The sequence below is a fragment of the Neolamprologus multifasciatus genome, chromosome 9 (genome assembly GCF_963576455.1).
Source record: "Neolamprologus multifasciatus chromosome 9, fNeoMul1.2, whole genome shotgun sequence".
NCBI classification, from domain to species: domain Eukaryota; kingdom Metazoa; phylum Chordata; class Actinopteri; order Cichliformes; family Cichlidae; genus Neolamprologus; species Neolamprologus multifasciatus.
This window is the reverse complement of record NC_140447.1, coordinates 3,140,686-3,167,672: the sequence shown is the minus strand read 5'-3', so window position 1 is coordinate 3,167,672 and position 26,987 is coordinate 3,140,686. Positions and strand designations below refer to the sequence as shown.

Genomic DNA, 26,987 nt, shown 5'->3' with positions numbered 1-26,987 from the left:
CAGTGCTGTAACCCAAACCCGAGCCCGTACTCGCTGCACTCAGCTGATTAGTGGGCGTGTTTTACTCGTCTGTGCCACGTGTCAGAAGACTCGGTAGCTCTAAGGTGGCACAGGCAGATTCTCACTGCACCCATATATATAAGTGTAGCCACGGATAGTTCTGCTCAGCCCCATCACACCTGAGTCCTCATGCTTCAGTCTTATCTGCATACACTTCATTGTGACTCCGTCTATTTTTACCTTGTTTAGCTTTAATACTTGTTTTGTTTGTTTACCATATGTTTTTATGTTGTTGCACTAATGTAAGGTGACCTTGAGGGTCTTTAAAGGTGCCTATAAATAAACTGTATTATTATTAAATGTATTATCTGCAGTCTCAGAATGACCGAACCACAAACATGTGCTTACACAACAAAGGAAAATAAACTGACTACACACAGGCGTCTGTGCCTGATAGAATATAACTAATACTCTGAGCCTAATGAAACTGCTCGTACTAACGACAAAGTAAGAGTGTAATAAGGTCGCACACTGTGGTGGTTTCTACCTGTTGAAGTCCTCGGGGTGCTGGCTTTCTTCTCCTCTCCTGGTTTGCTGTCTGTCTTAGAGGCTAAAAAGAAAATGTTTAAACGTTTGTCAGTCGTGTCATTTATCAACACAATAAGTAAACCGAGTGTAAAGAAAGACGCACACATACCCAGAGGCTTTTTGGCTGCAGCAGTGGTGGTGGTGCGAGTAGATCCTGCCGTGCGCACTGGTGCAGTGGTTTTACTGGCTGCTGTGGCAGCAGACGCGTTTCTGCTGGCAGAACCGGTTTGATTTGAGGCAGCAGTGCTGGACTTTGTCACTAGGGGGCGCTTCTCTGTTGTTGTCTGAAAAGAAAGAGAGAAATGAATCTGGGCGAGGTGATATGTCATCCAGGAAGAGAGAGAAGAAACTAATGAATATGGGCAAGCATCTGCGGAGGGATATCACATCAACTAAACAGGCAGCAGCAAATTAGGTCACAAAGCATCTTCAGTGTGCCTGGATGTTGTGATGAGTCCAGGCAAATGTTCGCTGGCCTCACTGAGATATTCAGGTCAAGGATTTTGCCCCAATTGGCGGAAGATATGGACCCAAAGCCCTCAACGATGATTACACATTTCACTCAGCAGCGTGTTTGCCTCTTGTAACCCTCAGAGCAGGCTAACCTTCACATTCAGCCGAGCCGTCACCCTGCACCCCTGGGTGCTCAGCAGCTCCATCAGGGCTGTTAATATGTTGTTGGTGCAGCAGTGTTTACCTTTAAGGAGCTCAGCAGAGGCTGACAGAAGGTTGACTGCTCTTTTTGGGGAACAAGGCATTAAACTGGACAAGCCGATTAATATATGGAACTTTTTATTCTATTTTATTGCCAACTCACAACAACAAGACCCTACAATAATACAAAAGGCCAACAATCATACGACCCCCTATGAGCAGCACTTTGGCGACAGTGGGAAGGAAAAACTCCCTTTTAACAGGAAGAAACCTCCGGCAGACCCAGGCTCAGGGAGGGGCGGGGCCATTAGCCATGAAAGGTTAGTGTCACAGCTTCGACATAATATCAGTTCCATATACAGACATTCTTATAACTGCATGTTTGCAGCTCCTGCGGTGGATAAAAACCAAGTAAATATCTGCACAGTTATTATAAAACCACTCGTGTGTTTGCATATAACACAGACGGCTACAGTAAAACACTCCTGTCCATTCAAACGAGAGGCACAGATAAATGTTTCATCATGTTTAACCCTCCTGGCTTTTTTCCTGCATTTCCAGCTCACAAACGTTACATGCATTTACATTTTCATCGTCTCTGTGAGCCTGTGCATGCAAACAGACCAGATGGCAAAGATTCATGACCGAGGGGGAAACAGACGGTTGTTAGAAACTCCACTGATCCTAACTTTAGTTAGAAGAAGTAAGATATCTGTTGTCCTGATCGATATGGATGAGGTTTAATCAAATCACTTCCAAACATAAGAAGGATTCATTGTGATGAATCGTGCAGCCCTGACCGCTTCCTGTTAGCTAAAACTTACCTTGGGTTTAAGCTCACGTGTCGTGCTGGTGGAGGAGGATATGAGGCGGCTGGCAGTGGTGGAGGGTCGCTTGGACCCTGCAGCTGTTGTGGAAGGTGCTTTAGCTGTGGTTGTTTTTTTGTCTGTAGTGTGGGGGGCGGAGGTGGTGACAGAGGATACGGGACGCTTAGTCAGGCCTGGAGCAGGACCAGCAGCACCGGCGGTGCTCGGGCGCATTTTGGCAGCTGCGCTTGGTTTGGTTGCCCCGGCAGCAGGCTGCGATGCAGGACCAACACGCAGGAGATGGATGATGGATGGAGGGTAAAACCAAGGAAACCAAGGAAAATGGGTAAAATTAACAAAAACGGATGGAAACAGCAGCAGGGTCGAGCAGCACAAGCAGCAATCACACAATCACAAAAAGTGAGAACAAAAAAACAAAAACAACTAATACTTAGCATTTACTCCGTCGCTTCACGGCAGCAAACACAAACACAACAGCAGCTGAGGCAGCATGCACGCTCGGTTTTTAAAATGCGCTCATGCCGTCCTGTCCACTCCCACGCTGCACGTCTCAGATGCTTTCATGTCTGATCATCAGCCTGATATTTATTAGCAGTTTGGACGATTTATGATGTAAGATGCAAACATTGAACACTGCTGTCATTTTGACTTGTTACCGCATCACTGTAGCGCGCCAACATTCGGGTATTACGTTTTAAATCCCACCCTGAGTGGGCGTTACCCTCGCTGTGATGTTTTAAACTGTGATACAGAGTTTCATCAGAATGATCCTAAGCTTACGTCAGGAGCAACATTTCACTCTGACCCCTACCTTGGACTTCCTGTCTGCCAGGTCTTTGCTTGGTGCTGAAATGCTTCCGTTCGCTGAGGGTTTGGTAGGTTTCTTCGCCTTGTCTCCGTCCGCCTTTGCAGCCTTGTCCTTCTTCTCATCTTTCTTCTCAACCGTCTTTTTGTCTTCCTGGGTTTTGTCCGGCTTCTGTGTTGTTTTTTCCACCGGCTTCTCAGACGGCTTCGCCGCCTCATCGTCTTTCTCCGTCTTCTTGGCCTCGCCTGCGTCAGCCTTCTCTGTCTTGGCGTCTTCCTGCTCCGCTGTCGCCTTTGTCTCCGTGCCGGCCTTCTTCTCTGTCTGGTCACAGCTGGTGTCGAGCTTGACGGATGTCGGCTGTTGCTCTGGGGTCTTTTCCACTTTGTTGATGTGCTGCTCTTTGCCATCCTTCATTTCTGTGATCTCGGGCTTCTCTGCGGTCTTCTTCTCTGCTTTGTCCTCCACTTTGGACACTTTGGACTTGTCGTTTTGTGCAATTTTGTCCACATTGTGTGCTTTCTCGACTTCAGCCTCCAGCTTTTCTGTAACCTCCACTTTTTCTTCTTTCTCCGTCTTCTCTGCTTTCACTTCATCCTTTTTCTCGGGCTTTTGCTGCACAGGCGGCACTTTCTCTGTTTCAGCCTCTCTTTGTTTTTCATCCACCTTTTCTATCAGTTTTTCTGCCTCCTTTTGATTTTTATCCACCTTCTCTTCCTGTTTCTCTGCCTCCTTCATTTTGTCTTTTTCTCCCTCTTTCTCCACCTTAACCGGACTCTCACTGCTCGTGAACTCAACCTTTACACTCTTCTGCTCGACTTTATCCACAGGGTCAAACAGGTCCACCTTCTTCACGCTGTCCTCCTTCTTCTCCACCTTCTCCTCCTTCTTCTCTGTCATTTCTGATTTTACTGAAAAGAAAAATGACAAAAATGTTTTTTAAATAAAATGACAGTCAATAATAGCAGAGTTCATTCAAACAGTTACAGTCCCACAACAACAAGCCTCGGCTCAGGACTTCCAGAAACCAGGAATTCACCAGTTAAAATAAAAACTGAACTCCAGCTTTTAAGTTCACTGGTGAGGAAGTTACTGTGTTGATGAACAAAACATGAAAAGAGATCCTCACAGAAGCAAACATCTGCAAACCGACTTCACCGAGCAGTAAAACACAAACTCATCAATCACTCTGTAGTTGGTTTTTCAGTCTCTCTGTATTTCTCAGTCTTGAGCTTCCCTGTCTGTTTGTGTGTTTCACAGGTTATAGTAACTTCCTGTTTTATTTTGACAGTGGTCGTGTCCAAATTCATGGGCTGCATCCTCCTGAGGCCGCATTTGAGGACCGATTACGTCACAGCGACGCGCCGAAGGCTGTCCAAATTCGTAGACTCCTCCGAAAGCAGCCGATAAATGCGTCCTCCTTTTCCCCGAATTTGAAGGATGGGTCGGGTGTGTCCTTCGTGGCCTACCATATCCCAGAATTCATAGCACGGCCCAGCCAAACTCCAGTTTCCAACAATGGCGGCTGCTACTAAGTTTTAAAATTACTCATACTAATCTTTCTGGGTCACAAAATAAACTTTTAACATATTTTCAGGCGAGAAAGTAGCTGTGTAAACATCAAATATCTGCTCGGTTTATCAAGATATCGCATATTTGCAAAAGTGCTTCGACGTTTTCGGAGTCGTCTGCTACCCACCAGCTCGATAGCAAGCCGGGAGCTCGAGGGTCACTGAAGCCGCCGAGAACGGCACAACTCCCGGCACATCATTTTCAGATCACCGCGGAGTTTCGCTACTCAGGTTAAACGTAATATTTAAGTCACTTAGACAACCTAAAAATGTTATTGTTGGGCTTTTTTCAGTGTTTTATTTGTACGTGGATAAATCGGTTTGGCTGAGATTAAAGTTATTAGATTAGATAAAACTTTATTGCTCCTTGGTTTTCACACAGCTGACTAAACGTCAAACAGAAAACTGATTAAACAGAAGTGTGAGACGGTTGAGAGTTTACTTCAGTGTCCTGTTATATTTTAGATAGCAAGGAGCAGACGGACGAGTTTATTAAACTCCACCAAGACAGCGGTGACGCTACTCAGAAGGCTAGACCGTCCAATTTCACAGCCGTTTACTTCCGGCCTACCCGACCTTCTGAGGACCCAGCCCATGAATTTGGACACGACCAGTAACCTTTAATTGTGAATTCTGCGTCACTTCCTGTCTTTGCTCTTTTCCTGCCCTTGTGATTGTCTCATCTGTTACTCTGCTCTGTGCTCCCCGACTATCATTTGGTCAGCTTATCCAACCTGTGCGTTTCCCTCGTATCAGCTTCCAGTGGATTCACCTTTAAAGGGAATTTTCATTGGGAAGTGACTTTTTCAAAAAGCTAACATATGTAGAATTTCCAGTTTTCCACCTGTGGTGCCTTCACAGTCCAGCACCAGCAAACGAACATTTTAAAAAGGTTCATAAACTGAAGTTTTTGTTTGGTTTTTGTTTTAAAGACAGATCTCTTTGGTTTGGTTAAAAAACTAAATCTTAGGTCTGTTTGTTTGATATGTTGTTTTTGTTTAAGCGTTCAACAGACAAAAATAACTCCAGTCAACAGGAAAACTTATGAACTGAAAACTTTCAAACTGAACTCGTGAACGTGGAGCCGACTGCAGAGATGTTGCTTTCCCTCACGCTGACTCACTAAAATGCATCATTTGACCTCCAGTGATGATGACCCCACAGTGGGGTGAACTGAGTCCCATCAGAGCCGCTCAGTGTCCCAGCTGAGGAGCTGGATCCCTTCATGTCCACATTTATGAAACGAACATGACATAACTGACTCAGCCCTCCAACCTCCTGTGGAGGACAGAAGCGATGCTTCCTGTGCAGACATATTATATCAGTGCCTGTACTCACAAAATGACTGTTTAATTATTATTTTATACGCTCAGAATCAGTGTTGACAGCAGAAAGGAATGAAGCTTGATATAAAATGTTCTCATGTAAATGCATTAATCCTTTAACAGGCCACAGTCATCCATGAGCAACATAACGAGCAGCCGTCATGCTGAAGCCACTGTGACTGAATCTCAGCCACAGATGGTTGTCAGATGGAGCGCGCTCGTGTTTTATAGGCAATTCATGAAGAAATGTCACATCATTTAGGCTAATGGGCAGATAATGAGTCATGTTGATTATTCAGGAGCCATAAGTAGCTCATTTGTCAGCATGTAGAGACCTGAGTGTGGAGGGACTAGGCCTGACCTGTGTCTAGAACAGGAGTTAGCACAGAGTAACGTCACCAGTGTGGTTTTATGGGACAGCCAAGCGGCAGACGGTTGGCCTACAGAGACGACGGGCTTACAGGGGGAGGAGCTTGTTTCAGACAGGATGAAACGAGGCTGCACTGACACCCGGGAAAGGAAACATAAGGAATATATTAAACTGGGAATCATGCAAAGCTAGGCGATGTAATCTGGTAGAGTCCAACAAAGAGTTTTGGTGCTGGAGAAGCAAAAAAGGGAAAACCCCAAAGTACGGACTTAAATTAAGGACACATAGTGCACTCAACAAACACAAACACAGTCTGTTCAGCTTTGGGGTGAACAGCCTGACAGGGAAAGTTCACACAGCAGAGCCAGAGAACATAAAGAGGTGATTATACACAACTGAAAGCCGAGCTATGATAACAAGAACAAACCAAAGTCTATTTTCTATACAGCAAACAACGAGCAACTCAGGAGATCAACCCGAGCCCCTAATTAGAGCAGAAATGTGATCCGTCTCACAGCTGTGGTGAAAATGGCTTCATTTAATCAGCCAGCAGGAGGTGACTGCCAGCCCACGCTCCCACAGCCCACTGTGGGAGTCTCTCCCACAGGAGGCCTCAGTCGATTTCATTTATTTCTGCTGATTGTGCCATAGTTACTCACTATTTCACTGCTGTCAACACAGCAGACAGAACAGCTGGATACAGATGACTGTAGGCACAGACAGAAGTGTTGACAGCAAAGCATGGTTGTAGTGTTTCAGTCGACTTCAGTGTTCTCGTTCTTTTCTCTGCTCTCGCACACTGTTGTTGTGATTTAGCTCCATAAAACTTAACTGACCTGAAAAATGAGGAAAAACAAACCAAAACAAAAAAACAAAGGTAACGGGGCGGCCATTTTGGCTCCTTTAACTGCTGTGCTTGTTTCGGTTTCACAGATCCGTGCTGTATGGTAGGACGTTGCATTGTGTATCAGGTAGGGCTGCCACAAACGATTATTTTGATAGTCGACTAGTCTCCGATTATTTTTGCGATTAGTCGACTAATCAGATCATCATCCATTGGACATAAAACGTACAGCTTATTGCACCAGCAGCATCTGCTCTTATATAACTATCATTAGCTTACAGCTTTAAGTGTTTAAGGTATGTGCTAACTAAAAATAAAGACAAGATGATAGTTTATTAAATTTTAATGAAATTTGCAGATTGTTTCGGTGAAGTTTAATAAACTCCTTGCTATCTAAAATATAACAGGACACCGGAGTAAATTCTCGAGCATCTCACACTTCTGATAATCAGCTGTCTGCTTGACATTTATTCAGCTGTGTAAAAACTATAACTTTAATCTCAGCCAAACCGATTTACTCAGGAACAAATAAAATGCTAAAAAGCCAAACAATAACATGTTTAAGTTATCTAAGTGACTTATATATCATGTTTAACCTGAGTAGCAAAAGACGGCGGTGGGTTTGAAAACGATTTGCGGGAGTCCGGTGTTCTCACGGCTCTAGTAAGCCTAGCCCCCGGCTAGCTATCGAGCTAGTGGCTAACAGACGTCTCCGAAAACGTCGGAGCGCTTTTGAAAATATGTGGTGTCTTGATAAACTGAGCAGATATTTGAGGTTTACACAGCTACATTCTCGCCTGAAAACATGTTTATTTTGTGACCCAGAAAGAATAATAAGAGTAATATTAAAACTAACTAGCTGCCGCCATTGTTGGAAACTGAGCTGGGCTGCGCTATGAATTCTGGGACACAGCTTCTTCTTCTTCGGGGTTTAACGGCAGCTGGCATCCTTGTACATGCAGTGCTGCCATCTTCTGTTTCAATCCGTTATTACACTCTTAAATCCTACTACTTATTCCTGCGTCTTTTGTGATCTTACAAAGCTTCAAACGACGCGTCGACTATTAAATCAGTCGTCGACTATTCTGATAGTCGACGTAATCGTGGCAGCCCTAGTATCAGGCCCAGCTCCTGCAGTAGAACAGTGAGTAAAACCACTTCATGTGTTTTCCTACGTTGCACGGCCCCGACTTGCTACAACCTGCTTCATCAGCAGAGCTGCAGAGGCACCAGGATGCCCGCAGTTTCTTTTTACTCTTGTATAACACACGGCTCGGGACAACAGAACAATGAGCATCTGGGTGCAGTGAGCCAATTTATCTGAAGGTTTCATTAACATAATGATAACACTTATAGCTCATTAAGGGCCGTTAAGCTTAGACTCTCCTGAAAGGAACTGACTGGACTCAAACCTCTTTCCTCTGGCCTTATTAATATGATAAAATATGCCCACTACAGTCTCTTAAAACGAGTCAGTGTCTGAATTTCAAAGAGTAAAAACAGAAACGTCTGACACGTGGAAAGCAAGAACTGGGATTTATCTGCATGGCATTTTTATGCACAAATTGCCTTACTGGGAAAATTTCCACCGGGCTCTTTGGACTTTGGCGAGATACTGACCTAACATGCACGGTTCATGAAGGTTCATGAAGGTTCATGAAGGTTCATGAAGGTTTCTTACCTTCAGAAGTTAAAGATAAGACGCTTACACTAAGTTCCGTAATCAATCTTTAGCCAATGAATCGCTCAAGATGAAATTGTGTTAATAACCGAGGCTTCAGCCATTAATAAACGATTCAGCATTAATGTGTAAAGCCGTCCTTTTGCTCCTCAAGTGGATTATGTAAATCAGCTCTTTCAGATGCCGCCTCATTAAAACTCCCTGCTCCACCTCACTACTCAGCACAAGCTCTGTGGCTGAGAGATCGTCAACGATGGTTTTAGTGTTGTGTTCGGCCTTTTGGTAGAAAACACGCTGTGGAGTTGTAGCAGCACAGAAAACAGACTTTGTGATTTTACTCTGCAACATTTGGGCCTCACAAGAGTCCAGGCTAACACCACTTAATCAATGAACACTGTGTGCACTTGGCTTTAACTCCTTTACAGGCTTGCGGCATAACCGCTGCGTGTTACATTAGCGTAGGTTAGCTGTTGGCATAAATGAGGTTGCTCTCACATCCTGTCACTTGCAGTCAAGGACCTGCTTGAAATCATTTCTTATGGCATACAAACGTTTGCTTGTATATGCACATATGACACGGAAGAGGAACAACTGCAGTTCCTCTAACCACCACCTGTGAAAGTGGAGTCGATGCTAATGCTAATAAAGAATTTAGCACTCCATCCTCTGGTCTAAATATCGTTACTACTGCCTCATTTAACAATAAATAAATAAATAAATGCTGGTGGCCACCTGTGCTACCCCCCAGCCTCCTTTTATGAAAGACTTGCATCAACTTTAGCTTGCTTCATATAGTGAATCATATAGGCTTAATTTATATAGTTTTTCTAGGGATCTTATATCTGTTTTCACTCTTGTGTGCTTTTCATACAAGTTTCACACAAGACAGATACAAACTTTATAAGATTTATATATATATTTTCCATATGGGGGTATTAATTTGAAAATCCTAGATTACTTCCTTCTTCAGTTATTGCATCGAGGTCGAGGTCACTGACATTAAAAGCAGGGGTAAAATAACCAAACTAAACAAAAAGCACATGGTAGCAACAACACTACGGGTTTCTTTGTTGTTGTTTCTTTTTTATCCTGGTAAAATAAAAAAAATTATACTAAATTTGGACACAATGTTTGTGTTTTGACTGAGTTGTCACAGCGTTCTCCAGATTGGATGCCCCTTACAAAAAGAACATTTGAACAGGAAGTAGGAGGGGCTTCTGTACTCTCACTGACATCATTCAGAGCTTTTGGCTCACTGCCAGCTGACATCATCATGTAGCAACTGCACCCCAACCGGTCGCAGCAGATGGCCCCGCCCCTCCCTGAGCCTGGTTCTGCTGTAGGTTTCTTCCTGTTAAAAGGGAGTTTTTCCTTCCCACTGTCGCCAAAGTGCTTGTTGGGTTTTTCTCTGTATGTGTTATTGTAGGGTCTACCTCACAATATAAAGCACCTTGAGGCGTTGCTGTGATTTGGTGCTGTGTAAATAAAATTGAATTGTAATGTTCAATGCAACCGTATATATAAATGTGGCCATGTTTGCGCCTCCAGCACTTCAGCACCACTAATTGGTTCAAGTTAAAATCGTAGTTGTGTATTTTGCATGATTATTTTCCAAACTGAGATGCTGTAAGACTGAGCTCAGCTTCTTTGGACACTAAGCTTCTGAGGTTGTCCAAAAGCAGCAACAATAACAACTACTAATAAAAACGACATAATAAAAGCTGCACTATCTGATCTCTGGGGGAGGGGTGTGAGTCTGTGTTATCTATGACGTGCTTTTCCTGTAAATGCTTTTAGCGCCATGCTTTTAACATGATCGGGTCGAGTTGCACTGGAGACTCCATGGAACCATTTGCTCGATGCTTGGGGCCATATTTCTGCCACAAGATCAAAAAATAAATCTTTCTTCTTTTTAAATTCCTTCCCATTTTCATATTCTATACATCTTCCCCATCGCATCCCAGACCTTACTGTCTAAATCCTTCACTTCCTGTTCTTCGTCAGGGCTGTACTGACTCGTTTGTATCACTGTCACCATGCATTTTGTCTTGTTCCCTTTCCCAACCCCCTTTCATCTTTTTCCGTATGAGATCTGCTCATCGTCACCCTGATGACCCCTCCAGAGAGATGGAGCTATGACCAAGCTGCAGCTCAATGCAGATTTGCAGTTAACCCTTTAAGACCTACCATAGAACCAAGTCCGCCAGAGCTTATATTATATTTTTACATGGTGTGGAGCCATTTTTGGGAGCATTTCAAGTTGCTATACATCAATACAACCATTACAGCCCAGATTTTAATAATATGTATGAATTAAGTGCATAGTAATTACATAAATTGCAAAAAAGTGCAATAAACTACAAAAAAATTGAAAATCGTTTTTGTTTTTTAACATATTTGTCTAGTTAGAGAAATTTAAGAGGCTTATCCCTCAAAACTGTAAATACAAAAAAGTTGCACAAAATAGTTTCCCACCACAGGAAATTTATTTTGAGTGTCTTCATAGTTTTATTTTTGAAATACACCAATTTTTATACACTGCAGGAAAAACAAAAATAAATATTATAGTGCAAATTTGCAAAAAAGCAGCATATGCATCAAAATAAACTATTTCCAGCAGTGCAATATGAGTCCTAAGCATCCCAGAAACGACACAGAAAGTCATAAAGTCAAACACAACTTTTAAAAACACCAGTATAGGCTCATGAGGCTATATGGTAAAAAAAAACTACATTTCCGCGAAAATGACATCACTTCCGGTTTCGGGCAGGTCATGGCGGACATGCGATAGTTCGCGCTGACGTCTATTCCAACGTAGGAAGTGTTATGAACAGCTGATTGGATCGGCAAAGCGTGTTTCTGGAATATTATGTTTTTGTTGCTGCAAGTGCTTTTTATGCAGTTTTTGCAAAACTATATGTGGAAGGAAACTGTGACCGAGGACAAGCTGATGGCATAAGATGTAAGTACAACTCCTCCGGTTTCATATGCAAAAAATTATTGCGCTAGCTCACGTGGTTGCAGAGCTACCAAGATTTAAAAGTAGTTACGCAAAACAGAGCGTGCTGATCTGACTGTTTTAAAGGGTTAATAGAATAGAGATTCATGCACTTCCCTGAAATACAGTATCACAAAAAACAAAAAGAATCTTTGAAAGTAAAGCGATTTTTCTAAGTTTAGATATCTCCATGACCTTGGTAAACCAAAACAAACAGATGCATACAACACACAGCCTGTGGCTACATGACTCTGGACTTCAGGGGGTGCAGAGAAATAAACATTACTGGCCTACATTGGCCTGGCTGGAAGCCTCTGCCACTCTCTGGGCCAGCAGCAGCAGAGAGCAGAAGAAGAAGCCACAGACAAAGCAAAGGAGAGACTTGTTAAACGCCCCACCCTGATGGTCCAAGTTTCAAAGTTTGTGACCCCGTTTTGGTGACGGTCATCTTTGGTGACCGGCTTTCAGCCATCTTGGCTGTGCCGGCCCTCACCGGGAATCTAATGAGCATTCAAAGTAACAGGAACAGAGGAGAAAGCGCTACGAGATGGAGAGCGTGATGGAAGCACAGAGAACGAGAGGAAAGGAGTCTGGACAAAGACAGAACAACCATCAGTTTTAACAAGCTGTGTTATATCCCAACCCCGAATCCCAGTGTCAGCTGGAGGGAACGTTTACACAACCTCTCCCTGCAAGCTCATTGTGCTGCATTAGCACGTACAGGTAGCCAGACGGGGGAAATTCAACGCTCCATACCTGTTGTTTCAAGCACTGACACACTCATTTGTTTTCTTCACTCACTCCACGCACAGAAATTGTAGCTAGAATACGCACTGTGTGCTTGACCAACACAACCAGACAGATGCTACCATCGTGGAATTTCAATGAGCCCATGTGGGGTGTGAGGGGTAGCTGCTCCCACTGCTGTCGACTTTTCTCAGCTTTTCCATCTCTTTCCCGTCTGGCACTCTTCCTATTCGTCTGGCTCGGCAGCTTCCCCCGGAGCCATTCACGAGCTCAGATCCTTCTACTACAGTAACATTCAAGGTCTGATTTACGGCAGTCTGACAGAAGACAACTTAATCAAGATGTCAACCTGCTAATTTTCTTGCTTGTTTTGCGCTGCATCCAGCAACCTCCACTCTCCATTTCAGCTGCTGCACTCTCCACCATGCATACTTTACCTCTTTGAAAATGACAACAATGAACAGATAGCCAAGAAACCTATCTAGCTGTATATTAGACGTTTACATCTGTATTAACATAGCACCAGTTTAACAGAATAAGTTTCCTCATTTGACAGATCTGCCACTGGTCTTTTAAAACTGGTATTAAAAGACAAGACTGGTGTCCACCTACCATCCACTGTCATGAAGGGGTTAGTGCTGGAGTTCAGGCAGAGGCTGCTATAGACACCAGTGTCAAGGTCATCATCGTCATCGATGTCCTGTGCCTTTGTTGATATGTTTCCAACTCTAAAGGTTAAATCTGCACCAGTGTTCAGTTTAGCATCCTCTTTATTCCCATCAAACTCTACAGTCTGGTTAGAATTAGCAGCTTTCTCATGACTGTGTGAGCTTAGAGCTTCAGCAGATCCAGCGATCAAGCTGCTGAACCCCTTGGGACTGAGGGGCACTGGAAGCACAATGCCCCCTGCCTCTTTCTCCATCCCAAAACCCCCCGCTGGGGCCTCTAATGGAGAGAGTGGGAAACCATCCCTCAAAGGAGGAAATGGGGAGAGGCAGAGGCGGGGTTCGGGTGGGGATTGCCGTAGGTCGATATGTGTGGCACCAGATGCTGAGAGCGTGGGGGGAGGGGGCTGATCTTCGGCAACAGTTAGCGAGCGTTTCATGGAGTGCGGTGAGCGACGAAGACCGCTTAAAGGTGACGCCACCTGGTCCAGCCCTGCCTCGTCGCCACAGGGGTATTTATCAGGGAGCTGTAGACTGGTGGGCACTGACAGGTGGGAACATTCAGACATCGCTCGCCTCATGGCCTTCCTCTGCTGCTCAGCTCGCCCAATAAAACAGGGCGCCAACTCCTCCTGCTCTTCTTCCATCTCCTCCTCACTGTTGTCCACCGAGGAGCCCTTTGACAGCTGTTGAGCTCCCGAGGCTACACCGGCTCCAGCCACGTTCTCATCCGCCCTCTCCAGGTGGTTGTCACTGACTACTCCTATGACGCAGTAGTTGGGGGCCACCTGGGGCATGGCAACTTTTGCGATTGATTCGGCAAAACATGAGCTGTTCCAGCGATCGGACGGAGGGTCTCCATCTTCTGTCAATGAGGCTCCTACTGAGTGGGGAGGCACTGCACTAGTAGGTGATGGCAGCTCCACACACCTGGCTGGAGATCCAGGAACTGGTGGTAGAGGGACCCTGCCTCCAGATCCCATGGCAGAGGGCAGTCTTCCTGGGGAGGCTGGGGAGGGGGATGGCGAGGAGGAAAGAGGGCTGTCCGGGCTGTCCCCTGCACTGCCCAGGGAAGCATTGCCCATCGAAGCGCTTCCAGACATGCCTCCAACTCTGACCGGCACCTTCAGCTCTGCGTCCATGCCACCTCTGTCTGGACGCTCAAAGAAGCAAAGCTTGTCTTCATCCGTGAGTCCGTCTGAAGCCACAGGTCTGTCGCCTACCACCAAGCCCCTCGGGGCACCCGTGTCCTTGGCTGCGGGGTGCTGCCAATCCCAGCTCTGAGCCGGCACGCCGGGCGACAGAGACGGCACCTTGCACAGCTCGCTGTACTCTGAGAAAGGAGAGCCAGGCTGCTGATCAGAGAGAGAAGACATGCTGTCTCTATTCTCTCCCCTTTCTTTGTTTCCAAGCCTGCAGCTGTCTCAGGTGTCAAAGAGGTAATCTCTACCACTCCGCCTGTCTCGCTCTCTTTCCTTTGTTGTCTTGTGCTGTTGCCGTTTTGCGCTCTGCAACTCCAGGTGTGTTTGTGTGTCTCCACACTGAAGTCAAACACACACTGAGGCTGAACTGGATGTGCAGCTCTCTCCCCTGCTCCCTCTCTCTCTCTGTTCTCTCACTCATTATTGGAGCTGTCATGTGACCCAGTTGTGGAAGACAATTGGCTATAGCCGGCTCCCGGAACCCGCCCACTGTGGTGGAGTGAGTAAGCCCCCTCCCATCTACTTTTCTCTTTCACTCTTTTTCCCCTCTAGACCCCTCTCTGTTATTCTGTCTCTTGGCAAAAAGTACAACGTGCGCACACACACACACACACACACACACACACGCACACACGCACACACGCACACACACACACACACACAACCCCGTTCTTCTTAGTGAGGACCCTCATTGACATAAAGGTTTCCCTAGCCCCTTACCATAACCATTAAAAATGGATGCCTAACCATAACCTAACCATAACCTAACCATAACCTAATTGTAACCCTGACACTAAAACCACATTTTGAGCCATCAAACTAGTGAGGACCGGGTTGTGTGTCCTCACTAGTGACTGCTGGTTCTCACAAGTATAGTAGAAGGCAGATTTCGGTCCTCACAAAGATAGTTAGACAGGAACACACACACACTTCTCTAGAGCGCTGCTATTAATTAGTGTCCATCGTTATGACCTGTTCAAATCCCCTCACGTGTCTCAGCATCCATGTAAAGTTTGGGGTCTATTTTCAGTCCCTGCGGCTGAGCTGTGAAACCCTCCTGGTAACAAACAAGCACACGGTTCTTGAAGAGTTGCAGGGGGATGAAATTAGAAAGTTGTAAGACGGTGACAACAGAAGCTCTGAGAGCTAAAGGAACAAAAACGTGTGAGAATGTGTGCGGGAAGCTGTCCAAGCATGTGTGTGCGTGAAATAAGCAACAACTCTGAGCTCAGTGTGAAAGGAAAGAAGAGGAGATGAAGTCAGGATGAAGAGGCGAGCCTGTGGTGAAGAGGCCTTCACGTCTGTCAGAGTGTATCTGGTCCCACACTTCTATCCCTCACACACACACACACACACACACACACACACACACACACACACACTTACAGAAACAGTGCATTCTTCCATGTAAGCTTTCTGTCACGGCAGATGTAAGAGTCATTAAAGACAGACGTGCCATGCAAATACAGTTACACACTTTCAGGCTAAAGCGCACAAACGCAGTCGAGTCTGTAAGCGTTGGCTTCTTGCACGCAAACACTTTCAGCTTCATTTCGCTTCATCATCATCATCATCGCACAAAAACTGCAATTTCCACTAAACGTGGCGCAGTGTTACTGGAGCTGTTGGGGCTGAACAAATGGATTCATCACATTTATTGTTTTATTTTACAGAACAGTGACAACTTCACAGCAGAATGTCAAGAACATCCAAAATAGCACAAATCTGTGCTCGATGAATAGATCCCTCTGAAACATGTCCCACAGCTTCATGGATCGGCAGGTGACAAAGACGATGCTCCCTTCAGCGTTTTTGTCTCTAGGCCTGACAAAACAATAAAGTTTATCGTGCGTAAACAGATAATCTGAGGTAAAGGTCGCAATGTGGTGCAAAAGTAACGGTGGACTGGAGTGTGATGGTTTTAGTTTGATATATATGCGTGTGTGCCAGTCAAAACAGCCGGCGGTTACACTCATTCCCGCGGCCGCCGGTTTGGACTGAAGGCTGAGTGTCAGCAGGAAACCATGATTTATAACAAGCAGACAGGCACACGGGACAGAGCGAGGTGGCAGGGCTGAAGATGAGGAGGATGCAGACAGACAGGAGCAGGAAAAGGGAAACAGAATTGGAAAAGTGAAGGAAAACAACACAGAGGAAAAGGAAATGTGGAATGGATACTGAGCCAATGCATTTACAACTGAGCAGCCAAGAAGAAGCACCTCTGCCTCAGTTTGTGACCTGCTGCCTGTTAGCTTAATGAATGGTACAACAATGCAGTCTTCCCTCTGCATCTAAAACAACGTGACTTTAACGATCAGCTACTCAGCATCATCTCTGAATATTCAACTTCAATAGAGAGGATTAAGTGATGGAGCTGCGATGGTTTACTAAACAAAAGCACAACTGCAGAGAGTTCCATAGCCAGAGGAAGCGCTGCTTCATAAAACAGTAAATGAATGAGAGCTTTGTTTTCACTCACTGGAAAAAGGATTCATGCCAAGCTGGCCTGTGGAACAGAGAGGTATGCAGACCTTCCTCCTTCAATGAAAAACTAAACCTTACCAGCACAAAAGCAGAGGAAACAGAGGAAAAACCAGTCTGGGCAGCGTTGAGCTACACCGTCCTCGTTAGTTAGCAGTTTTAGTTCAAATGCGTCGTTTATGACGCATGATTTTTATTCGTTTCATCGCCAAATGCATAAATATGCTTGAATACTGCAATGACTGACGTATCCTTTCATTGCTTAGGAGGTTACATCACGCATGAGTCTACCCAGGGCGAGAACTCAATTCATTGTGACTTCTGGTCACTTCAGGGGTCAATAATAAAGAGATGCCTTCCAACTGCAGTCCCTCTCCTGCCCTGTTTGTCTAGCGTATGTCTGACACATTATGTGGTTAATGGGATCACAAGTGATCCGAGTTCGCCTCCTTCCTTCGGTCTACCCGTCAATGAACTACAATGGCTCCTCCTGACGACTACGTGGCAGCCTGCCACCAAACTGAGAAAGCACGTCTCCACCAGGACGCCAACGACCTCCGTCGCGTTACGAGGACGTCAGACACAGCCTGCGTCTCCTAACCTGCTTCTGTTTCCTCATCGCAAAACGTCACCACAGTCGGCGCCTCTGTCGCCTTTTCCACATCGTACCTGGAAAATAAGACAGACAGGCAGGTGTGGAGAGACAGGCAGGTAGGCAGACTTGCTCGAGGCTGACGGACCGTCACTGCCTCTGTGCATCACATGTGTCATGTTTGCTTTGGGCGAAAGTCTTCTCTCCCTGCCTGCTTGCCTCTTGAAGTACAAAACTGATGCCAGAGTCCCGTGGGGACAACGACACACACACACCAACAAACCGATGACCTCACCCTGTCTGACTGGTTGGCTGACAAAGATACGCAGACACACTCACTACACAGTGTTATATAATCCCACTGGGTGACAGAGAGGCTGTGCCTAATAACCCGTGCAGGCCGCTAGGATGGCATACAGACAGGACAAAAGCTGTGGCAGGAAAACAGCTCAGTGGCATGTTTGAATGGCTTTAGTGATGCAGACTAAAAGTGACAGAAAACAGCTTTGATTGATCAATAAAACACCAATTTAAGATTTTCTGCATATACATGCAAACATCCCAATGTCCCTTACAGTCCTTTTGCTGTAACTATGGTACCAGTATTGGATCTGCACCACAAATCTGTCAACACTGGACTTCAGCCTCATCGCGGTGCTAGCTAGAAGCTTAGCTGATGTGGCCTTAAGCAGGTTAAAAGGTCAAACTTCTCACATTTTTAGTTGAAAACATAATAAAAGCTGGATGATCCAAACATTCTAGTTTAATAAATTTACCAGCAGCAAGCCAAGCAGCATGTGGGCGTGTTTCATTGTTTTCCCCGTCACTCACTCGGGTTTGGAAAACATGCAAAAATAAAACTGACCAACAGAAAACAGGATCAATTCAGTCTCGTAACAAAGCTTTGCACCTGAAGACGCAGCAGTAAGTTATACATGCAGGTAGGGCTGTGCGATATGACCAAAATCTCATATCCCGATATAAGAATTGTCCTGGTAACGATATAAATCACAAAAATGTAACATTTTCTGTAAATTCTGTGAATCTCGGGCAGCTCGACTTGCGTGAAGTGTTTCCAGCTGCGCGTCGTGTAGCTGGAGTCGAGTGTTTTCACCGATGCATGAAACGATACATTTTTAGACATAAGTTGTAACGGCTGCCGTTTTCTTTGTGAGTATTTATTACACGGCGTGCTGCGGGGAAAAGCCTGTTCTAACGTTTGAGTCTAAGGTTTGTTTTTTAGCACCTGGCGTCTTTTTTACTTCTCATCCGTAAATAATCTGCTCTTTCACGTGATTCAGTTTATTTTGAAAAGTCTCAACAGGATCTTGAGCTTTATTGTGAAAGGTTTATGTGGAACAAGCGGACACTCGGTGGTTTTACCGTCGTTGTTGCTAACGACAACACATAAAAACAAACACTTGTCCGTCTGTAGTGTGGTTATATTAACTATAAGAGAAAGTGAGAACTTTAAGAAATCAATACAGCCACTACAGTGACCATCAAAACATGAAAAAATGTTGCCGTATACAGTTTATTTTGCGACACCACGAAACAAACGATAGCGTAAAATGAAACGACAGACGTTTTTATATCGTCATCCGATATATATCGTTATATCGAACAGCCCTACATGCAGGAGGTATGATGTCAGGATATTGTTTCTGTCACTCATCTTCTCCTGCCTCCTTGCTCTTACGTTTGTCCCCTCAGGCCATACAGAGGACTCGAAGCTAAAGTCATACAGCTACTCCAGCAGGTGTTTAGACATCAAACATTGGAAGTTCTCTGTGTTGTAGCAGTATCTGATGATTACAGACATTAACACAGGCTGGTCCAGTGTGGATGTACCAGGAAATTAAAAGCTGGATAAAAAGTGATGAAACTTTTCTGTAGAAATAAGTTTCGAAGCAACAGAAACCCCACAGAGAGAAAGGTGGTACAAAGCATCACTGAACATATCTGTTTTTCCACGTTTAACACCTGTCCAGTCACACATGATGTCTTCAGTCAGCTAAAGCAACCATGCAATATCTTCTTTTGGTATAAGACTCACACATTATGCATCAGCACGTTTTCCCTCCTAATGCCGACACTTCACCTGGAAGCTCTTCTTGTCATTTTAATGCAACGTCTCCGCTTTAGTGTCATTGGCAGAACCATGGAGTTACTCTTTAAGGAGTGATTACAAAAAGACACATTAGCAGGTAGCATGGTGGATGATACACTGGATTGCCTGTTCCCATCACGCCCATGGCCACAGGTATAAAACCAAGCACCTACATATGCAGACTGCTTCGACCAACATTTGTGAATGAATGGGTGGCTCTCAGTGAATTCAAGCGTGGTACCTTTATAGGACACCAGGTGTGCAACAAGTCCAGTCATGAAATTTCCTCACTAGGAAATATTCCACAGTCAATTGTTCGCTGCATTATAACAAAGTGGAAGTGACTGGGAACAACAGCCACTCTGCCACGAAGCAGTAGGCCAGATAAAAATCCCAGACTGGGGTCAGCAGATGCTGAGGTGCACAGTGCTCCCCAACCGGTCGCAGCAGATGGCCCCGCCCCTCCCGGAGCCTGGTTTTTCCCTCCCACTGTCGCCAAAGGTCTTGCTCATAGGGGGTCATGTGATTGTTGGGGTTGCCTCTGTATGTATTATTGTAGGGTCTACCTTACAATATAAAGCACCTTGAGGCTTGCTGTGATTTGGCGCTGTGTAAATAACATTGAACTGAATTGTGCGAAGGTCGCCGACATTGCCTCGTCCAACATCGATGTCTGATCTCACAAATGGTCAAACATTTTTGGTTGGATGGGAATGGACTGTCACTCAAGTTAATTTGCATTTGAAGCCAGAGGAGCACACACTTTTGACAATATCGTTTACTTCCAAGCAAAAAGCCTTGGTTTTTTTACATATGGCTTTTTATGCAAGTTAGTCATGAGCTGTTGCAGGATTCAAGTCACCTGAATATGCCAGGAATCTTCTGTAAGCTAATTCACCTCTGACAGACTGCAATAAAAAGATGGAATGATGATGACAGATAATGAGGAAGAGGAGAATAATCTCAGCAGGGCGTCGGTGAAGACAGTGATGATGCAAGGAGACGGTCTTCAGTCCAGTTTATTTATAGCTCAATCGCATTTCCGTCCCAGCCCGTCACAACAGCCAGACTCTCACTAAACATCTATTGTTTCCTCGGTAACCCTTCTTCACATTAGTCACCAAAGCAACTGACTCTTGTTTCTATAGCAACTGGCTTCTTCATCAGTCTGCTGGCTCCAGCTGAGCGGGGGGTTGGGGCAGAAATGGTTTGGGGGAGTGTTTGGTAGTGATGGTGGTGAGCCAGGGGCTGATGGAGGGAGGACGACGGCGGTGAAAGAGAGTCTGCACGAGGACGTTATTGATATTCTAGAAACCACGGGGAAGGAACTCCACTCCACTAATCTGTGCCTGTTGCTGCAGGTTAAACAGATCAGTCAGTGTGTTGGTGTTAATCACAGGCATCAGGTTTAATCCCACTGCTCTGAAAACATATGTCCTTTGTTTCGCTGTTTAAGGGGATTATAGTCGTTTCGTCTTCTTCTCAGAACTGTGACCGACAGTGTGAAGACTTGTTTGTGACGTTGGGTAAAATCTGAATCGAGCCACCCCTCATTCCTTTAAATCTCACATCCAAAGGAGCCAAAATCTTTTGTAATTTTTAAAGTGTAATAGTCCTCCAGACTTTCTGAAGCTCTTTCAAAGTGTTTATTTGGACATTTGCTGAATTTTCACTCATTTTAGTTTAGTGCTTTTACCTGATCAGTTTCAATTGGTTCCAGTTTGTTCAGCTGACTCTAAAAGTAGTACAAACGAGATCTATTAGCCAAAAAGATAACATATCAGGATGTGTGCAGGCTTAAAAAACTACAGCAGTATCAACAAAATCCATGGATGTATCCATCTACTGTTCACTGAAGTCAGAAACGGTCTGGAGTGGCTGTCGAGAAGCCATTCTTAAAGAAAAGGCTGAGATGTGCCAAATTATACAAGAGCTGCACTGAAAATCTGAAAGGTGGAGCTGCTAGCCCTACCTGAAAATTCCACAGATGCCACTCTAATCAAGGATCTCTGGTGTGGGACGCTCACTCGTCCTATGCCAAAGCCAGAAAAGATCAAAGCTGTTTTGGTGGAAACAGGGTGTAAATGATCCACGGCAGACCCGCCCACACATACATGCTTTGCTGCATACTTCTTTTATTATTACCCTGCTGCTTTTACACACAGTCGGCTGCAGCTGTGCAGCTCACACACACTCCAACGACATTCTTTAAGCTGGCGAGGCATAATTACGGATGCTGCTCAGGTGCGTCCGCCTCCCCTGCAGCGGCACCGCAGACCACGCCCACCACACTATGTTGGTTTTAATGCAGTGACTGATCACTGTAAGTACACATCATCTCCTGAACTGTCCATAATAAGTAAGAATACTTGTGCACAGCTGGATTAGTATGAGCTACAGGACAGTGCTGTATGACGTTTTTGTTTTTGAACTTATCACTTTGGCTCCATGAAACCGATAACGACTGTGACATAGACGTCCATGAAAAATCTATTCTGTCTCAAATGAAAGAAAATACCGGTAGTGTACCACCTCAATCCTAATCATCACTCCATGTTTCACTGCTCCAAATAATAAAAATGAAACTAAACTATTGCTGGTAAAGATGCAGCAAAGCTTTGATTAATAAAAGCTGTCACAGGGTTTCTGTATTAAAATTAGCCCATCATGTCCAATGTTACACATGTTACGCTTCAGTTAACTGTTCAAAGTTTGTCTCAATGCTTAATGATCTAAAAAAGGACAATTTTGAAAATGTCCCTAAACAGCACATAAGAGACAGCGTGTTTCATTCCTATTTATTAAGTACCAACATAACCAGCGGCCCTGCAACTCATGAAGCAGCTCTAAGTGTCTGATCTAAAGTTGTCCTTCATAATGCAGAATCTGTTTCAGCCACATCCAGTAACTCCCTCTGGCTTTCTCAGATATGTATATTCATGTACGCTTTTAACACACATGACGTCCTAAGACATCGACAGCACACCCAACGGCAGTTTTCTGCTCCTCCTGCCTGCACGGACCCAGAGGCGATGCAGCTCTGCAGCCTAGATGGACAGCGGTGCAGATTTCAGCCAAACTCAATGCAGATGCTGAGAGACTGAACACATCCACAGAACACGCAGTGACAGGAAAATGTCACATTCAAATTTGTTATTATTAATAAGGAGTGGCACGTCTGTCACTTTATCCTCGATTTACTCATGAAGCCAGTTTTCAAAATCTGCTGAAAACTGATGAATCTCTCCGGCATTCGTGGCATTTAAAATGATGTGAGGCTGTAGTAAATGTACGGACAGAGTTTGGATTTCTAGAAAGCTGGAGGTTGGATCAAAACCCAAGTTTGAGTATCTTTACCACCAACATCCTATTAGTGCTGTTTTTGGTTTTTCATACACTTCAGAAATTACAGAAATACTTAATGAATCACGAGGACGTCCAACAGTGGTTAACTCCTTACTACCAGAGATGGGCAGTAACGCGTTAATCTGATTACTTTTTTCAAGTAACGAGTAGAGTAAGGGATTACTATTGCAAAAACGGTAATTAGATTACTGTTACTTTCCCGTAGGAACGCTGCGTTACTGCGTTACTAAAACCGTGATTGTTTTGCGAGAATGTCTCATGACAGTGACGTAAGCGAGTGCGACGTTCGTGACAACAGCTGTGTGCAGATCAACAATGGATCATATATCGAGTGCAGAGAGAGTATGAGCGTGCAGCGTTTAAAGCGTGGAAGTACTGACCTTACTTTGAGTTTGATTCCATAAAAAGTGACAAAAACATTAGTGTCCGTTGTGCGTGGGAAGAAAACTTCTTTTTACAGCGAAAAAAACCCCTAAACTTCCAAACAAGCACCGAGTAGCTACGACGTAATGGGAAACTCACAGAGAAACTCGCGGATTCTTCCACTGACCGCTGCACACCTGCACCAGGGTAACCCTCCGCCTACCCCACTCCTGCTTTACAGGTGAAAATAGAGCAACAGGACCGCTAGTCTTTGACTTTATTTATTTTCTGCTGTGTTTTACTTGCATCTATTTGAAAGACTGAGTGTAAACACACAAAATATTTTATTTTATGTGCTGGAATGTGCAGAAAATAGGTTTAAATGTTAAACTAATTTCTTCCAGTCAGAGAATGTTGCAGATAATTAAATTTTTGCTTGATGCATAAAGTTAAAAGATTAAAACTAATAAAACAAGTTTTAAAAAGAGACTTTTCCATTTGATTACATTTTGTATGATGATTATGCAGAAAAAGTAGAATTGGGCTGAAAGATCTATCACTTTATCACCTATTCAGGTTGTAAATCGTGTTTTTAAAAAGTAACTAACTAACTAAGTAATTAATTACTTTTGAAAATAGGTAATCAGTAAAGTAACAGGATTACTTTTTTGGGGAAGTAATCAGTAATTAGTTACTGATTACTTTTTTCAAGTAACTTGACCAACACTCCTTACTACCATCACTGATGGAATTTGTTGGTCATTAATAAACATCCTCTCTTTGATAAACGACCTGCCTAACGATATTATCTGCTGGATGTTACGAGCTTTTATTCATATACACCACATATCAAAGTTTTTAGCACGGGGATATTTATCCTTTAAATCAAGTGGAAATGTGTGGAAACTGTGCCCAGTGTCACAACACCAGTAAAACAATGTTTTTCTGTCATCCACACAGGAAAAAAAGTCAATTTAATAAAAAGCGAGCTGCTATTTACCAAACTACCAAAGTGTCATTTATCTAAAACGCTGTCATACTTGGAAAAACTATGGCTACAGGTTTGATTTTCACAGATATCATGTAATCTGCTTTAAAGGGCACTGAATTCCTAGATAGCATGATATCATAAGGAATTACATGTGGAAGCTATGATACAAATTAAATAGAAAGAAAACTGACTGAATGTGGATTTGCTCGATTTGCTCGCCTGCTGTTTCTGTTGTTTGGTGTCATTAGTCAAAATCAGCCCGACTTTAACCTCAGGTGGCGCTCCAGTGTGGATTAGTGACTCTGTGTCAGAGTCAGACACTAATCAGGCAGTCACAAGTGAAAAAAGGCAACAGCTACTTTAGCATCACGCTCTTTCAGGCTGTAGGAAGATTATCCTCGTACCTTTGACAGCTCAGCCTGCATTTCTCCACTCTCTTCAACTGTCACAGGTAACTGTCAGAGCTGAAAGACTTCAACATCTCAGTGTGATGCCAGGAACTTTGCACATGTAGAATGTAGAAACTGATTTTTGATCCCATTGTGGGAGAAAAGCTGTCCCGTTTACTTCTTCTGCATAACTAGGAAACAGAAAAGGGTTCTGACTGTTTCTGAGCTTTTACAGCTCACATCAAGTACTGTGTTGTGTTTTCTGTTTGTTCCACAGACAAACGTTGGTGACCCGAGGCTCTTGTTGGTAATTCGGTAAAATGGCAGCAAAAAGGAGACCTTGTCCAATAAAGCGATGGAACAATTCAACAGGGAATGTCATAATTCTGTCCTTGTAACTGACAAAAACGATACCATCAAAAAGTCTCTTGTCAGTGTTGGTTTTTGTTGAGTGCTTTGACTACAACGATACCTGATCCTCAACCTTTACGGCAACTGCCCGATCATTGTTCCTTTGCTTCCTGTTGTCCCTCCCCCACAGCCAGTGTCTCTGTCTGTCTACGTCTACCTTTCTGCCAATGAAACCTTTAAAAAACAAACAAAAACGATGACTTAAGTAACTCAAGATTAGCAAACATCTGTGTGACCATTTCAAGGAGAGGAAATACTGAAGTATCAAATTAGCATGACGCTTCGTTACGACTTAACGAGTCTTCATCTAAACTTAAGCTTGTATCCATTTATTTTTCACATTTCTATTTAACGAAGTTGAAACAAAGTTGCATTAAACGATCTGGACTATTTTACCTGTTGCTGGATGAAGATGAAGGACGTGCCACTTCCTCACCCGTCTCAGTGTAAGTTATCTTATAAAGGCAGGAGAAGCTACAGGAATGTTGCATCTTTTTCTAATCAAAGGATCCTGTTTTAATAAGTAGGTGATCTTAACTGAAGGTTAAAGGTATTCAGCCTCCAGAACAGCTTCAGTGTTGGTGCTGAATGCTCTTTGCTGATATCAGACAGGATTTTTAGGGTTCTTTGTACTTGACTTTGCTCCCTCTCTGTTAGGGACGGCCCGGAGAGAAACATATCCCACCTGGATCAAAAGGGAAACGTGCAGCGGTCCAAGCAGACTGACTGGGCTGTGAAGCAAAGGAGTCTAAACACAAACAGCAGTCTTAGCTATAGTGACAGCACCTGTCTATATAAACGGTTGCTCCTTTGTCCTGCTAACAAGTGTTGGTACCATACAGCACTGACTGGCTTATTGTTTCTTGTCTACTCGCTGCATTCATTGCTTGTCAAATATGAAAGCCCTCGTTATTGTGTTTAAATGTTAGATGAACGGACAAATTCAGGAAAAGGTCTTTCTAAGAAGCATTGTTTTCCCAGAAGCACCGTATGCAGTGGTGCCGCTCCATCCTTACAAATAATGGATTTCTCTGGATCTGAAATATTTGCCTGTCATTTAGACCTTTAAATTTATCCCCACAGTTTCTACTTCTTTTTTCTTAACAAGGTAAGTAGGCTTTTTGTTTAAGGAGCCAAAATAGACAAAACGGATTATTTGCTAGCGACTACAAATCCATGGGATTTCATGAAATATGATGTTACACTAGGGTCAGTTTATCGTCTGCCTTTTGCTGGACATGGGTGACACCACACAGGGGCTCAGTCTACATATCTGCCCATTTACCTGTTTATATACATGCTGTTTATTTGCCTTTCTTTCTAGGACATCTCCTTTTCTGCATCCACCTCGTGTATTTCTTTACCTATTTGCTTCCCTGTCGATCTTTTTCCTTGTCTCTGTCCATGTCCTGTCTTTCTGGACCACGCTCTGTCTTAAATCTATCAGTCTCCTGTCATTTTCTTTTCTCGTAGTCTCTCTGAATTCTGCCTGCCTGCCAGGAGAATCTTAGGCTTTCAGATGCTTTTGTTTAAACATTTATTTTACATTCATTTGCATTCAGCAGCTGACTTTTAGAAAGAGAGGACGAGTGTTTATAGACACTCAAGGACTAACATCCCAACGTTCTACATTAAACTCATTTGTCACCTGCAAAGCTGAATGAACTGGACACCAATATACAACATACTGTCCTATACAGGCCGGCCTTTTTAAAGAAAACTTTTCTGCCAGCTAAGCATGAAGTGGCTCTGTTACCCTGGAAATCAGGTCAACTTTTTTAAAGCGCAAAACTTTTAGAAGTGAGCAAAAGACATTAATTATATGTTCTATATAGTTCAAGGTTATTCTGTCAGGCCAAAGCAAAAAACTCCAGATTACATTTCACAACCCTCTGAAATAATTACAACTTCTGAAACAAAGGTGCCTCTTATCTGAAGGGATAATTATAACACTGAGTAATGGAGCATTGACAGGCTGAAGGTAAGGGAGCACAGGCGTGACAGCTGGCT

At 44.0% G+C, this 26,987-nt stretch overlaps 1 protein-coding gene across 14 annotated transcripts in view; it reads right to left on the bottom strand.

Moving 5' to 3' along the window:
* LOC146510782 (uncharacterized) overlaps positions 1–26,987 on the bottom strand; it is a 119,383-nt gene that overhangs the window by 14,951 nt on the left and 77,445 nt on the right. For 12 of the 14 annotated variants that reach the window (XR_014876066.1, XR_014876067.1, XM_085172639.1 and 9 more), the window contains 4 exons: positions 2,881–3,782; positions 2,067–2,321; positions 698–872; positions 548–610 (listed from right to left, as the gene is read on the bottom strand). Coding sequence is in view for 12 of the 14 variants with exons in the window: in XM_085172639.1 (XP_085028765.1) it covers positions 548–610; positions 698–872; positions 2,067–2,321; positions 2,881–3,782 (1,395 nt within the window). In the remaining 2 variants the exon portion in view is untranslated. Of the gene's footprint in view, positions 1–547; positions 611–697; positions 873–2,066; positions 2,322–2,880; positions 3,783–13,019; positions 23,542–26,987 lie in introns of those variants that run through there. The other 2 variants (XM_085172649.1, XM_085172646.1) reach the window with 2 other exon arrangements.